The sequence below is a fragment of the Erinaceus europaeus genome, chromosome 15 (assembly GCF_950295315.1).
Source record: "Erinaceus europaeus chromosome 15, mEriEur2.1, whole genome shotgun sequence".
Taxonomy (NCBI): Eukaryota; Metazoa; Chordata; class Mammalia; order Eulipotyphla; family Erinaceidae; genus Erinaceus; species Erinaceus europaeus.
In genome coordinates this window covers 6,440,968-6,454,912 of record NC_080176.1, presented here as the reverse complement: position 1 = coordinate 6,454,912, position 13,945 = coordinate 6,440,968, and the positions used below count along the sequence as shown (strand labels likewise).

Below are 13,945 nucleotides of genomic sequence, written 5' to 3'. Positions count from 1 at the left end.
GTTAAGCGCAGGTGGCGCAAAGCACAAGGACCGGCGTAAGGATCCCGGTTCTAGCCCCGGCTCCCCACTTGCAGGGGAGTCGCTTCACAGGCGGTGAAGCAGGTCTGCAGGTGTCTATCTTTCTCTCCCCCTCTCTGTCTTCCCCTCCCTCTCTCCATTTCTCTCTGTCCTATCCAACAACGACGACAACAATAATAACTACAACAATAAAACAACAAGGGCAACAAAAGAGAATAAATAAAATAAAATTAAAAAAAGAAAGAAAACCTTGTTTAAAAGAAAAAAGAAAAATATCGGAGAAAAATAACCCACTCTCCAGCAGAAGCCTTCCAGAGAGATTCTGGGATGAGTGTGTGTGTTTCAGGATTCACCCTCAGAGAAAGGGGATGAAAAAGCCCCCAAGCCCCAGGAAATGGCACAGTGGGTAGAGTGTTAGACTCACAAGCATGAAGTTTTGAGTTCTATCCTTAGCATCACATGTGCTAGAGTAATGTTCTGGTTCTCTCGCACTACTACTACTACTAATTATTATTATTATTATTATTACCAGAGTACTACTCAGCTCTGGCTTATGGTGATGCCGGGGGATTGAGCCTGGGATCTTAAGTATCTCAGGCATGAGAATCTTTTTGCATAACTGTTACCATTACACTATCTACCCCAATCCCACTATATATATATATATATATATATATTTTTTTTTTTTTAACCAGAGCACTGTTCAGCTCTGGTGGTGTGAGGGATTGAACCTGGGGACTTAGGAGCCTCAGGCATGAGTCATTTTGCATAACCATTATGCTATCTACCCCATCCACTAATTTTTAAAAATTAAATCTCCCCTAGGCTTTTATTGTTATTCTATATGAGAAATAGAGTTTCCCCATGAGGCAGGAAGCAGAATGGGGAAGCCAGAACACTACTGGTACACATGGTGCCAGGAATCTAGCCGGGAACCTCAGGCATGAAAATATGGTATTTTACCAGTTGACCCATTTCCCTAGTTGTCAGTTTTGTTTGTTTTTTAATGTATTGGGCCAGGTGGTCTTCATCTGGTAGAGTATAACTGTTATCATGAGAAAGGGCCCAAGTTCAAGCCCCAGGTCCCCCTCTCACCTATCTCTGGTGAAAAAAAAAATACACAAAAAACTTTCATGCTTGAAGCTGTTAGGTCTGAAGTTTAATACCTAGCACCACCACAAAGCCAGAGCTGAACATAATTTCAGTTAATATAAATGAAATGATAGAGAAAAGAAAGACACTAAAAAAAGTACGGAGAGTAGGGGGGAAGTAGCCGGCGGTAGCACAAGTTAAGCAAAGCACAAGGATAGGCATAAGGATCCCGGTTCACAAACCCCCCCCCCCCACCTGCAGGGGAGCCGCTTCACACGTGGTGGGTGAAGCAGGTGTGCAGGTGTCTACCCCCCCCCCCCGTGTTCCCCTCCTCTCTGCATTTCTCTCTGTCCTATCCAACAACGACGACATCAATAACAACAATACCTACAACAATAATATAACAAGGGCAACAAAAGGGAATAAATATTTTTAAAAAAGGAACAGGGGCAAGGAGGTCACTCAGTAGTGTCATGCATGGTGAGACCCCTGCTCATACCAGGCTGGGCAAGTTAATATGGAAGCTTTGCTGTGGCCCTAAGACTAGGACTATCACTCAGATGCAATCCTGCATTTTCAGGGAGGAACAAAGATCGCCAAAGTCCCTTGTACCGGTACGGAGGTGTCGAGGTTGGTTGGAGACCACAGTCAAGCAAAACTGCCATAAAGCTCAACACACGAGCTTTTTGGTCTGCAGGCCCACGGTTCAGAGCCACACTGCAGTCTGCTCTGCGCAGTTCCTGATGGGGCCCAGGGTCACCCTGGGGGCGGGGGATGGGACCCCGCCTTGGAGCAGATGGCGCACACTTCCCACAGCAAGGATGGAAACCGGAGTTAATTAGCAGGAGGAACACAACCATCACACCGCGCTTCTGTGCTGCCCACCCCCACCCTCATGGCACTAGGGTAGGAGTTGCTGACCACAGGACCAGAGGGGACAGCAGCGCCCGCCCAGAGCGCGCCCAGTGGGGTCTACAGCCCAGGTCGCTTTCCCTCTCCTCATCCCCACCCCTTCTCCTCCCGCCTTGTCCTTCCCTGGGCCCCTCCTCCTCCTTCCCCCTTCATCCTCCCCTGTCCTTCGCCTCCTCCTCCCTGCGCCGCTCCTCCTTCCCACGCCCCTCCTCCCTCCCTCTCCCCCGCCCGCCTCCCCCTCCTCCTCCCGGCGCCCCGGGCCCAGGCGGCGTCATGAGCAGTCTCTGGGTGCGCGCGGCACTGCGGGGGCTGCTGTGCAGCCCTCTGGACCTGGGTCCGAGCCTGTGCGCGCGCGCCAACTCGGGTGAGTGAGGGGTGGCGGGAGGGCGCACGTGGCGGCGGCCAAGGCGCGGGCAGGGGCTCCGCGGTAGAAGAAGGCCACGCGGCTTGGCGCGGTCACCCTGAGCAGCCTCAGCCCCCGAGGTGAGCCAGGCCTCGACCCTGGGCTCGGGGGAGCAAACAGTCAGAACCTGTGGGCCCTGGGGTTTGCGTAGACGCCACCTCCGCCCCAGCGCTGCGCGAGGGTGCGCAGCTTAGGTAGGTGTTTCTGAGCCCCCAGTCTCACTAGAGGAGGTCCTGGCAGTGCCCCCTCCATGGGGGCGAGGGCAGCGCCTCTTTCCCTGGGCCTCCCCTCTAGTGAGGGGGGAGAGGGGTTCCCTCTACTTCCTTTGCAGCCACCCTGCTCCTTATCCCAAGCCTCTAGGTCACTTAGTGGGGACTGTGACTCCATTCCACCCTAGGCCCCACCGAAATGGGATTCACACAGGCTGCAGGCAGTGAGCAGGCTGTACCCCCGCCCCCAACGCAGCTCCTTCTGCCCAGGCCGTCCCTACTCCCACACTGGGCACTGCCTGGCTGTGGCACTGCCCCTCCAGAGGCAGCTGGCCCAGGCCCACACCTGGAGCCCAGGGTGATCCCCAACTCTGGCTGGGAACACACCAGGGAGGTGAAAGGGTGGTGCACAGCACTCTTGACAACCCTCTTCTGAAGGAGGGTACCCGTGGCCACGGGAGCGGACCCTGGTAGCAGTGAAGCCGGACGGGGTGCAGAGGCGATTGGTGGGAGACGTGATCCGGCGCTTTGAGCGGAGGGGCTACAAGCTAGTGGGGATGAAGATGCTGCAGGTAGTATTTTAGGGTGCTCCATGACGGTGCCCAGGGAGGGGAGGACCCTGCTCACTGGCTCACTGCAGCCCCCACCCCCAGGCACCTGAGTGCGTGCTGGCCCAGCACTACAAGGACCTGAGGACGAAGCCCTTCTACCCAGCCCTCATCAGCTACATGCGCTCCGGGCCTGTGGTGGCCATGGTAGGTGGGCGGCAGGTGGAGGTCAGCTGGCAGGGAGGGAGGCTGCCCTGTACCCGATTTCCCCAACTCTGTCCATACTGCAGGTGTGGGAAGGCCCGGATGTGGTGTGTGCTTCCAGGGCCATGATTGGGCACACGGACTCAGCTGCAGCGGCTCCCGGCACCATCCGGGGGGACTTCAGCATGCACATCAGCAGGTGGGACCATTCCAGGGGCTGTGTGGGTGTGGTGGACGGAATGCTCAGGGGCACCTCTTGGGACACTGATGTGGTCCCTGGCATGAGGCCTGCAAGGCTGCTGCGCACTCAGTTTTGCAGAGCTGGGTGTGACTTTAAATGAGAGCCACCAAACACACAGGGAGGGACACCATCACACCAGATCTGGTGCTGGAGCTGCTCCCGTTGGTGCTGGGGCTGGAACCTGGGCCACACTTGTACATAGTGAGCTCTCTCAGGGTCTTGGGCAGCTTTTTAAACCCCCAGCACAGAAGAGTTAGTGTTGCCTTTGTATAGCACCAGGCTGGTCTGGACCAGCCCAGGAGGTCACCTGGCTCACCCTCCACCTAAGACCATCTTCAGGACACCTGCCAGGGTGCGTGCTGAGCCTGTATCTTACCTGTCCTCTGTCACAGGAATGTCATCCATGCCAGCGATTCGGTGGAGGGAGCGCAGAGAGAGATTCAGCTGTGGTTCCAGAGCAGTGAGCTGCTTGACTGGCCAGACCTCCACAGCCCTGCTCATCCTGCCTGACCTCGAACCCACCGTGACACCTACCTCCGCCTCCTGGAACGGCAGCCACCCAGCCCAGCCCAGGGGCTTCCAGCCAACCTCAGTGCCTTTCTGCACACTCAGCCAGAGCTGTCCCCTGTGCCTCCCCAGCGTGACCCTGTTGACCCCACAGAGGGGACATTAAAGTTCACGTTCTCTGTACAGGGTTTAGCACTTACTGTGTGGCCTGTGGGGTGAGGGCAGGGGCAGAGGGGCTCCATATCTCAGCCCCTTCTCCACTCAGGGGGTTCAGAAACCCTTGAATCTAGGGCAAGACAACTGTGGCTCGTGGGGGGAGCTCTAAGCACCCCATATTCTCATAGGGACAGTGGACAGCATACACTAGGCCAGAAGCGGTCTGTCCTCTGGTATGACCCTGCCCCCAGGGTCCTGTCCTCTGCTGTGACCCTGTTTCCAGGGGTGTCCTGACTCCTGGTGTGACCCTGCCACCAGGATATTCTGTCCCAAGGGGTGTTCTGTGCTCGTGTGACTACCCCTAGGGTTGTCCTGTCCCAGGTTTGGCCCTGCCCCCTCCCAGCACAAGGAGGTCTTTTTGGGGTTTGTCACCTATGCTCTTGGGACGCGGTAGGAGCAGGGGGCCTCCTCCATTGCGTTTATGCCATAGGGAGTGTTGTCCTGGAGCTGGGTTAGGAGCTGAGGGGGTTACAGCTGCCTCCGCCCCTGCCCACCAGAGGACCAGGTCGCCACATTGCGCATGCGCTCTGGGGGGGGGGGCTCGCCTCGTTGCGCCTGCGTCCTTCGCCACAGGTCCCCCAGCCACTGCACTGCGCCTGCTCCCAGAGCCCCCGCCAACTTTCAGTCCCGGCAGGTACCGCGGCCGCAGTGGGCGGTGCGTCCCCGTCCGGGAGGAGCTAGGAGGCCGCGGTGAGCCGAGCTGGTTGCCCTGTGGGCGTGGCCTGCGAGCGTCCGGCAGCCGAGGCGGAGGCGTTGGTTCCCGCTGTCCCCCAGCCATGGCACAGTTGCCGCTTGACGTGGAAGGGGACGACTGTCTCCCTGAGTACCGCTACCTCTTCAGTCCCGACCTGCTCCGGTGAGCCTGCGTGGAGGGCGTCCCGGGGAGGGATTGGGGTGCATTGAAGGTGCAGGGCCCGTGGGAGTGCAAGGTAGACTGGGATGCATTGGGGGTGCAGGCCCGGGGGGGGGGGGTGCGGGGTGGACTGGGGTGCATTGGGGGTGCAGGGCCCGTGGGAGTGCAAGGTAGACTGGGATGCATTGGGGGTGCAGGCCCGGGGGGGGGTGCGGGGTGGACTGGGGTGCATTGGGGGTGCAGGGCCCGTGGGAGTGCAAGGTAGACTGGGATGCATTGGGGGTGCAGGCCCGGGGGGGTGCGGGGTGGACTGGGGTGCATTGGGGGTGCAGGGCCCGTGGGAGTGCAGGGTAGACTCGGGTGCATTGGGGGTGCAGGCCTGGGGGGGTTGCAGGGTTGACTGGGGTGCATTGGGAAATACGATACTGGGGGCTGGAATGCATTGAGGAGCACAAGGGCTCCAGGGGTGGCTTGGGGTGGTGTGGGGATAGTGCCGATATGGGGAGCAGTCTGGGGACTCCCCAAGTGGAGGGGCTGTGTTAGGACTGGGGACTTGGTGCCAGATAGACTCAGGAGAGGGCCATTTCGGTGCCAGTGGGACGAATGAGGACCCCACCTTGGTTGGGTGCAGTGACCCCCAGCCTGATCTTTTTCCTGGCAGGGGCTGGTAGCCTGCCAACTAACTGCAGGGAGGCGTGTTTGTTTAGAGACTTTCATCTCCTGTTTGATAACTTTCCCAACAGCGAGAGAGGTAGGGGAAGTTTTTCCAGAGACCCAGAGAGCCAGGAGATCAAAGTTGGTTTTGAAAGGACCATCTGGAGGGTCGGGTGGTAGCACAGTGGGTTAAGCGCACATGGTGCAAGGCACAAGGACTGGCAGAAGAATCCTGGTTCCAGCCTCCAGCTCCCCATCTGTAGGGGAGTCACTTCACAGGCGGTGAAGCATGTCTACAGGTGTCTTTCTTTCCCCTTCTGTTTTCCCCTCCTCTCTCCATTTCTCTCTGTCCTATCCAACAACGACATCAATAACAACAATAATAGTAACTACAACAACAATAAAACAACAAGGGCAACAAAAGGGTAAAAAAGCAAATTAAAAGAATAACAAAGAAAAAGAAGAAAGTACCATCTGGTTTTCACTGACAAATGTCATCTGGGACTCTGCTGCCTCCCCACCAGAATCCTAGAGCTGCCCTCCCCCCACCCCCATGGAGGGACAACTGTGAAAGCTGCTTTTCTCCTCAGGGACAAAGTGGCCTTCATCACCGGAGGTGGCTCGGGGATTGGGTTCCGGATTGCTGAGATTTTCATGCGGTGAGAACACCTGTGGGGGCAAGCCCAACCCTGCGTGAGCCCTTGGGTGTGAATCCTTCCCATTGTAGGAATCTCCTCCCTGTGAGTCCCCAGTGTGAGCTCCCACAAGTGAACCCACCATGTGTGAGTCCTCCCTTGTGTGGGAACCCCCTGTATGGCCTACTATGTGAGAAAACACCCCCCACCAGCTCCCTCCACAACCATGTGTGTTTGTGCCCTGGCCTCCCAGAGCCCAGGGCCACAAGATGCTGGGTTGGTAGATGGGGCCAGGCCCCATCCCGGAGCTCCAGGACTCCAGGGGTCACACCCGCTTGAGGGGGTCCCTACAGGGCCTTAGTGCTTCATTGCCTCTGCAGAGCAGTGTGTCTTGTTTGGTTTTCATATTATTACTTTTTTTTTTTAAAGATTTTATTTATTTATTCATGAGAAAGATAAGAGGAGAGAGAGAAAGAACCAGACATCACTCTGGCACATGTGCTGCCGGGAACCAAACCCAGGACCTCATGCTTGAGAGTCTGGTGCTTTATCCACTGAGCCACCTCCCGGACCACTATTACTTTTGTTGTTGTTGTTGCTTTCCCTGTTTTGAATTGAACTGTTCAGAAAAAGACAGAGATATAGGTGGTCTGGGAGATGGTGCAGTGGTTAAAACATTCGACTCTCAACCATGAGGTCCTAAGTTCAGTCCCCAGCAGCACATGTACCAGAGTGATGTCTGGTTCTTTCTTTCTCCTCTTATCTAACTAATAAATAAATAAATAATTTTTTTTTTTTAAAAGGGAGACAGAGAAGGACAGACATGGTAGCACAGAAGTTCCCACCAGTTCAGTAGGGGCTGGGCTTGAACCTTGGTTGTGTGCATGGCAGAGCAGGCTTCCTCCCAGCAGAGCTGTCTGGCTGACTCAGCAGTGTTTCTCGAAACCTAAGTTCTGTGGCCTCAGGCCACGCTCAGCAACTTGTCACCCCACACCCAGGGATGGGAAGCCTGTCTATGTTCTAGAGACCCCACTGCAGCTCCCTCTGGCCTGCAGAGCAGAACAGCCAGGCCTATAGGATACCAGGGGCCTCTCCTGTGTGGTGGGAACAGCGTGTCCACCCTGTTGGGTCTGAGGACTGCTGGCCTGGGGAAGGTCCCCTAAGGGAGTGTGGCCAGTGCTGGCTGGTCAGGCCAGGAGGGGTGACGGGAAGGCACCCTGGGCTTAGAACAAGCCTGAGCCAGGGGCCCCATGCCGCACAGAGAGGACCACTGCACTCCCGAGACCCCAGCTCAGTTTCTTCCCCCAGCCCTGGCCAAGTGGCCAAGGTCTGCCGAGAACCCCTCCCACCCCCCAGCAGCTGCCCAGGGCAGGATCTTTTTGCATCCCTGCCTCAGACATCCTCATGTGCCTCTGACTTTGCAGGCATGGCTGCCACACAGTTATCGCCAGCAGAAGCCTTTCGAGAGTGACGATGGTGAGGCGGCTGTCCCATGCCCACATGTCCTGGGGGGACTTGGGGTTCCTGAGGCCTGGAGGATGGTGACTCTGCCCCACCTCAAAGTGTCAAGCTTCAGGGAGGTGGCCTGCAGGGACACTTGTGACTTGAGGAGGGGGCTTCGTTGTGGCCCTGGGGAGTGGCCTGAGTGCAGCAACCCTGGGACCCTTCCTGTCCACTAGATTCTGAAAGGCTGGCTCTGCAGGACACCCAGCCACAGCCACCTCTCTGCCCCTAGGCTGCCCAGAAGCTGACTGCGGCCACCAGCCAGCGGTGCCTGCCTCTCTCGCTGGATGTTCGTGACTCCCCAGCTGTCACTGCTGCTGTGCGCCAGGCCCTGCAGGAGTTCAGGAAAATAGACATTCTCATTAACTGTGAGTCACTGTGCAGCTGGGGCCCAGGGGCCTTCTGACAGCCGGCATTCCGACCCTCCTCCTGCCCAGCCTCCAAGGCCAGGCCCAACCATGGCTAAAGTCACTGTGTGAGCACCCTGCATCCTAGGGGTGGGGTGGGGGAAGTGGCTTAGTGGATGGATTGACTTCATGTTTACAAAGGAGGAGAGAGAGAACCCGAGCAGTCCTCTGGCACATGTGACACTAGGGGTCAAATTTAGGACCCCATGCTTGAAAGTCCAATGCCTTATCTGCTGCACTACCTTTTGGAATATAGAGAGCGAGGTCCGTGTATACTTACAGCCCTGAGTTTAGTCCCTGGCACTGCATGAGGTCAAGGCACCAAGGACAGAAACTAATGGAACTCCACGTGTGGTGGAGTGGCACTCCCATTGGTTTCTCTTTTCATAACAAGATACATAAAATAACAGAAATTGGGCTGGGGAGATGAGCACACACGAGACCCTTGGCTCTGGGGCTGGGTGGTGGCACACCTGGTTGAGTGCACATGTTACAAAATGCACAGTGTTCCAGGTGTCTCTCTGTCTCCCTCTCTCTCCCCCTCCCCCTTTCAATTTCTGGTGATTTCTGTCCAATAAATAAAGACCTTTGGCTTAATTATTGGCACCAAGTAAATTTTACAAAAGGGCCGAGGGGTACTTCCTTGGGTAAGGAAAATGCATTTCCCTGCACATAGCCAAAATTGGAGTGCTATGTCACAGGGGGAAGCTCCAAGGATGGTGAAGTGGTGCTGTGGCCTGTCTACTTTTTTTTTGCCTCCAGGGTTACCGCGGGGGCTCAGTGCCTGCATCACGAATCCACTGCTCCTGTGGCCTTTTTTTTTTTGTTTTTCATCTTTTTTGGATAGGACAGAGAGAAATTGAGAGGGGAGGGAACCAGGCAGTGGCACAGCGGATTTAGCGCATGTGGAGCTGAGCGAAGCACAAGGATGGGTGTAAGGATCGTGGTTGGGTGTAAGGATCACAGTGGCTCCCCACCTGTAGGGGGTTCGCTTCACAGGCGGTGAAGCAGGTCTGCAGGTGTCTTTCTCTCCTCTCCTCAGTCTTCTCCTCCTCTCTCCATTTCTCTCTGTCCTATCCAACAACAACAGGAATAGCAACAATAATAACAACAAGGGCAACAAAAATGGTAAGAAAACCAAATGGCCTCCAGGAGCAGTGGATTTGTGGTGTAGGCACCGAGCTCCATTGATAACTCTGGAGGAAAAAAAAAAGAAAAGAAATCAAAAGGGGAGAGAAGAAAGACAGGGAGAGAGAAAGACAAACACCTGGGGAGTAGGGTGGTAGCGCAGCGGGTTAAGTGCACGTGGCACTAAGTGCAAGGACCAGCATAAGGATCCCAGTTTGAGCTCCCAGCTCCCCACCTGCAGGGGAGTCGCTTCACAGGCGGTGAAGCAGGTCTGCAGGTGTCTGTCTTTCCTCCTTTCTGTCTTCGCCTCCTCTCTCCACTTTTCTCTGTCCTATCCAACAACGATGACATCAATAACAACAATAACTACAACAACAATAAAAAAGGGCCACCAAAGGGAAAATAAATAAATATATAAAAAAAGAAAGGAGAGAGAGAGAGACAGCTGCAAACCTGCTTCACTGCTTGTGAAGTGAACCCCCTGCAGGTGGGGAGCCAGGGGCTCCAACCAGGACCCTTGTGCAGATCCTTAAACTTTGTACTATGTGTGCTTAACCCAGTGTGCTATTGCCTGACCCCCTCATGTCTACTTTTCTTTCACTTATAAAACAAATAAATGGCACCTGGTCCAGCATGTGAAGAGGGCATGGGTTCTAGGTGCCCCTGCTATGTTGCCCGCCTGCAGGTGCAGCTGGGAACTTCTTGTGTCCAGCCAGTGCTCTGTCCTCCAATGCCTTCAGGACAGTGATGGACATCGACACCCTGGGCACCTTCACCGTGTCCCGTGTGGTCTACGAGCAGTTCTTCCGGGTGAGTGAGTTTGAAGTCTGGGTGTCCCCCTCATCCCTGGCCCACCGCCCCTGCTCATCTTCTCCTTCCTGTCTTGCAGGATCACGGGGGGGCGATTGTGAACATCACGGCCATCCTGGGCGCCCGGGGGCAGGCGCTGCAGGTGCATGCCGGCTCTGCCAAGGCAGCTGTGGGTATGCCCCCATCCACCCTCAGGGTTCCCTGGTCCCTCTCTGCCCATCCCCCACAGCCAGCAGGATCTGATGGGTGGATAACAAGCCTGTCGCTGGTCCTGGTGGCCCTGGAGACTGGGGCCCCCTATCCCCTCAACCCACCCTGTCTTCCTGTGCAGATGCCATGACAAGGCACCTGGCTGTGGAGTGGGGGCCCCAGAATGTCCGTGTCAACAGCCTCGCGCCCGGCCCCATCAGTGGCACGGAGGGCATTCGACGGCTGGGTAAGGCTTTGTATGCCCCTTTCACATGGGCGACGGCCCTCCTGCACACCTGTGCCAGATGAGTGGCCAGCTAGATGGGCTGCTGTCCCTGTTGGATGTCACATAAAGCTGGAGATTATAGATCTTCTTTTTTATATATATTTTATTATCTTTATTTATTTTTTAAATAATTTATTTATTATTGGGTAAAGACAGAAATTGAGAGGGGACAGGGAGAAATAAAGAGGGAGAGAGACAGAGACACCTGCAGCCCTGCTTCACCACTCATGAAGCTTTCCCCCTGCAGGTGGGGACCAGGAGCTTGAACCTGGGTCCTTGTGCACTGTAATGTATGCATTTAGCCAGGTACACCACCACCTGACCCCCTTATCTTTATTTATTTTTGCTTCCAGGGTTATTGATGGGGCTTAATGCCTACACTACGAATTCATTGCTCCTGGAGGCCTTTTTTAAAAAAATTTCTTTATTGGGGAATTAATGTTTTACATTCAACAGTAAATACAATAGTTTGTACATGCAGAACATTTCTCAGTTTTTCATATAACAATACAACCCCCACTAGGTCCTCTGTCATCCTTCTTGGATCTGTATTCTCCCCACCCACCCATCCCAGAGTCTTTTACTTTGGTGCAGTACACCAATTCCAGTTCAGGTTCTACTTGTGTTTTCTTTTCTGATCTTGTTTTTCAACTTGTGCCTGAGAGTGAGATCATCCCACATTCATCCTTCTGTTTCTGACTTATTTCACTTAACGTGAATTTTTCAAGGTCCATCCAAGATTGGCTGAAAACGGTGAAGTCACCATTTTTTACAGCTGAGTAGTATTCATATATATATATATATATATACCACAACTTGCTCAGCTGTTGGACACCTGAGTTGCTTCCAGGTCTGGAAGCCATTTTTTTGTTAGATAGGACAGAGAAATTGAGAGAGGAGGGGAAAATAGAGAGGGGGAGAGAAAGATTAGACACCTGCAGACCTGCTTCGCCACTTGTGAAGCGATCCCCCTGCAGGTGGGGAGCCAGGGGTATGAACTGGGATCCTTGTGCCTGTTCTTGCAGACAAGACAAGAGGTTGAGGACATTTGGGCAGGGAGGGTCCTGGGGCTCACCGCTGGCTGTCTTTTGCTCCCCAGGCGGCTCCCAGGTCAACACAAAGGCCCTGTCCTGTCCACTGCAGAGGCTGGGGACCAAGACAGAGGTGGCCCACGGTGCACTTTTCCTGGTCAGCCCACTGGCCTCCTATGTGACGGGGACTGTACTGCTGGTGGACGGCGGGTCCTGGCTGACCTTCCCCAATGATTTCCAGTTGTTGACCAAGTTTGCATCCTCTTCAAAGCTCTAGGTGACATGCTGTCCCACTGTGTAGGGGTCACTGGTGTCCTTGACCCCTTCCTGCAGCCCTCACTCTGATGGGCCCCATCTGTCCCTGGGCAGCGTTTGTAGATGTGTTCTGCCACATATCCAGCAGACCAACAGAGAGGGAGAGCATGGCGCAGGGGCCCCCTCTGTCTCTGGGGCTCATCTACTTATCCTGTGGGTCCCTCTTTGGGAATAGTGGGTCATTATTGCTCCTTATTCCCTGCCTTCAGGCATGGCTGACCCATGTGGGTGACCATTTCTCTGAATCAGCTTCCTGCTTGTATTTGTGAACCCCTCTGCTCTCACACCTGGGGGGGGGTCCCTGTCACAGGGTGGTGGCAGGAGTGTCCTGGGCCATCTGGTTCTGGACCTTCTCGGCTGCGGTGCTGAAGGACCCCAGACACTGCCCACATCTGTCTTCACTGCATCTGGCAGGGTTGGCACTAACTTCCATGATGCCGTTCCCTCAGCCCTTTGACTCTCAGGCAGCAGAAAGAGGCCCTGGGCAGGCATCCTGGTCACTGGGACAAAATAACTCATATTGGGGCTCTGCGAGAGTGCAGCAGGGGCTTCCCTTATTCCCCAACCTGTGGCAGCCTGGCCTGGTGCCCTGGCTACTGTGACAAGGCTTCCTGTCATCCCACAGGTGCTGTCCCTGGGAGGCCAGGCCCTCTCCCACTGAGCAGGAGCACCGACTGACCCTTCCTCTGGAGCTGCACCCTGTCCCGGGGCCCCCTGAAACCTGCCAGCGCAGCCAGTGTATGGGCCTTCCAGAGCTGCTGGGCTGTGCCCTCTTTTCTTCCTGCCCTTGTGCCTCCTGGGGCAGCTTCCTGGTGCCCAAGCCTGTCCTTTGCTGAGTCTCGACTGAGCTGGACTGGCCTCAGGGGAAGCTGCTCACACCCCCAGCTCCCTCCTTTGTCAGGGGGATCAAGGGCACAGGGCCACTGTCTAAGATGTTCTTCAGGCTGTGCTCCACTCACATAAACACAGTTCCTGAGACTTTGCCAGAAACTGCATTTCCTAACCGGAAACTTTTACTATGAAAGCTTCAATTCAGGCCAACAAAGTAGCTCATTTGCATAGTGTGATGTTTTTCCTTGCGCGTGACCCAGGTTTGAGTCTGGCCCCCACTACATTGGAGGAACTTTTGATGACATTGTGGTTTCTCTCCCTCTCTCTCTTTGTCGGTCTCTGTTCTATCTGAAAATGCCAGCTCGAAGCAGTGAAACCCTGGAAATGAAAAAAAAAAAATTGGAGAGTCGGGCGGTAGCACAGTGGGTTTGCACATGGCGCAAAGTGCAAAGACCGGCATAAGGATCCCGGTACAAGCCCCCAGCTCCCCACCTGCAGGGGAGTCGCTTCACAGGCGGTGAAGCAGGGCTGCAGGTGTCTGTCTTCCTCTCCTCTCTCCATTTCTCTCTGTCCTATCCAACAACAATAATAACCACAACAATAAAACAACAAGGGCAACAAAAGGGAATAAATAAATATTTTTTAAAAAGCAGGGGGCCGGGAAACACAAGGATCCCAGTTCGAGCACCCAGCTCCCTACATGCAGGGGGATCGCTTTACAAGCTTCACAAGTTTCCTCCCCCCCTCCCCCCCCCGTCTTCCCCATCTCTCTTGATTTCTCTGTCCTATTCGACAACAGTAACAATAACAACAAGGGCAACAAAAATGGGAAAAGTGGTCTTCATGAACAGTGAATTCCTAGTGCAGGCACTGAGCCCCAGGGGCAACCCTGGAGCCAAAAAAATAAATGTATTTATTGGACTTTGGAGGTCTTGGGGGCTTGTTGGGAGTGA

The 13,945-nt window shown here is 54.9% G+C and overlaps 2 protein-coding genes across 2 annotated transcripts; both read left to right on the top strand.

Moving 5' to 3' along the window:
• The first annotated feature begins 2,228 nt into the window (after positions 1-2,228).
• On the top strand, positions 2,229-4,317 carry NME4 (NME/NM23 nucleoside diphosphate kinase 4). The gene is made up of 5 exons (XM_007528056.3): positions 2,229-2,386; positions 3,073-3,206; positions 3,288-3,389; positions 3,473-3,585; positions 4,020-4,317. Exons 1-5 carry the CDS (start codon positions 2,296-2,298, stop codon positions 4,135-4,137), a joined length of 558 nt encoding a protein of 185 aa, XP_007528118.1. The 5' UTR covers positions 2,229-2,295; the 3' UTR covers positions 4,138-4,317.
• A 612-nt stretch (positions 4,318-4,929) lies between these two features.
• Positions 4,930-13,218, top strand: DECR2 (2,4-dienoyl-CoA reductase 2). The gene is made up of 9 exons (XM_007527975.3): positions 4,930-5,206; positions 6,448-6,516; positions 7,917-7,968; positions 8,228-8,363; positions 10,216-10,340; positions 10,420-10,513; positions 10,672-10,776; positions 11,915-12,123; positions 12,787-13,218. Exons 1-8 carry the CDS (start codon positions 5,127-5,129, stop codon positions 12,121-12,123), a joined length of 870 nt encoding a protein of 289 aa, XP_007528037.1. The 5' UTR covers positions 4,930-5,126; the 3' UTR covers positions 12,787-13,218.
• Positions 13,219-13,945: the final 727 nt, after the last annotated feature.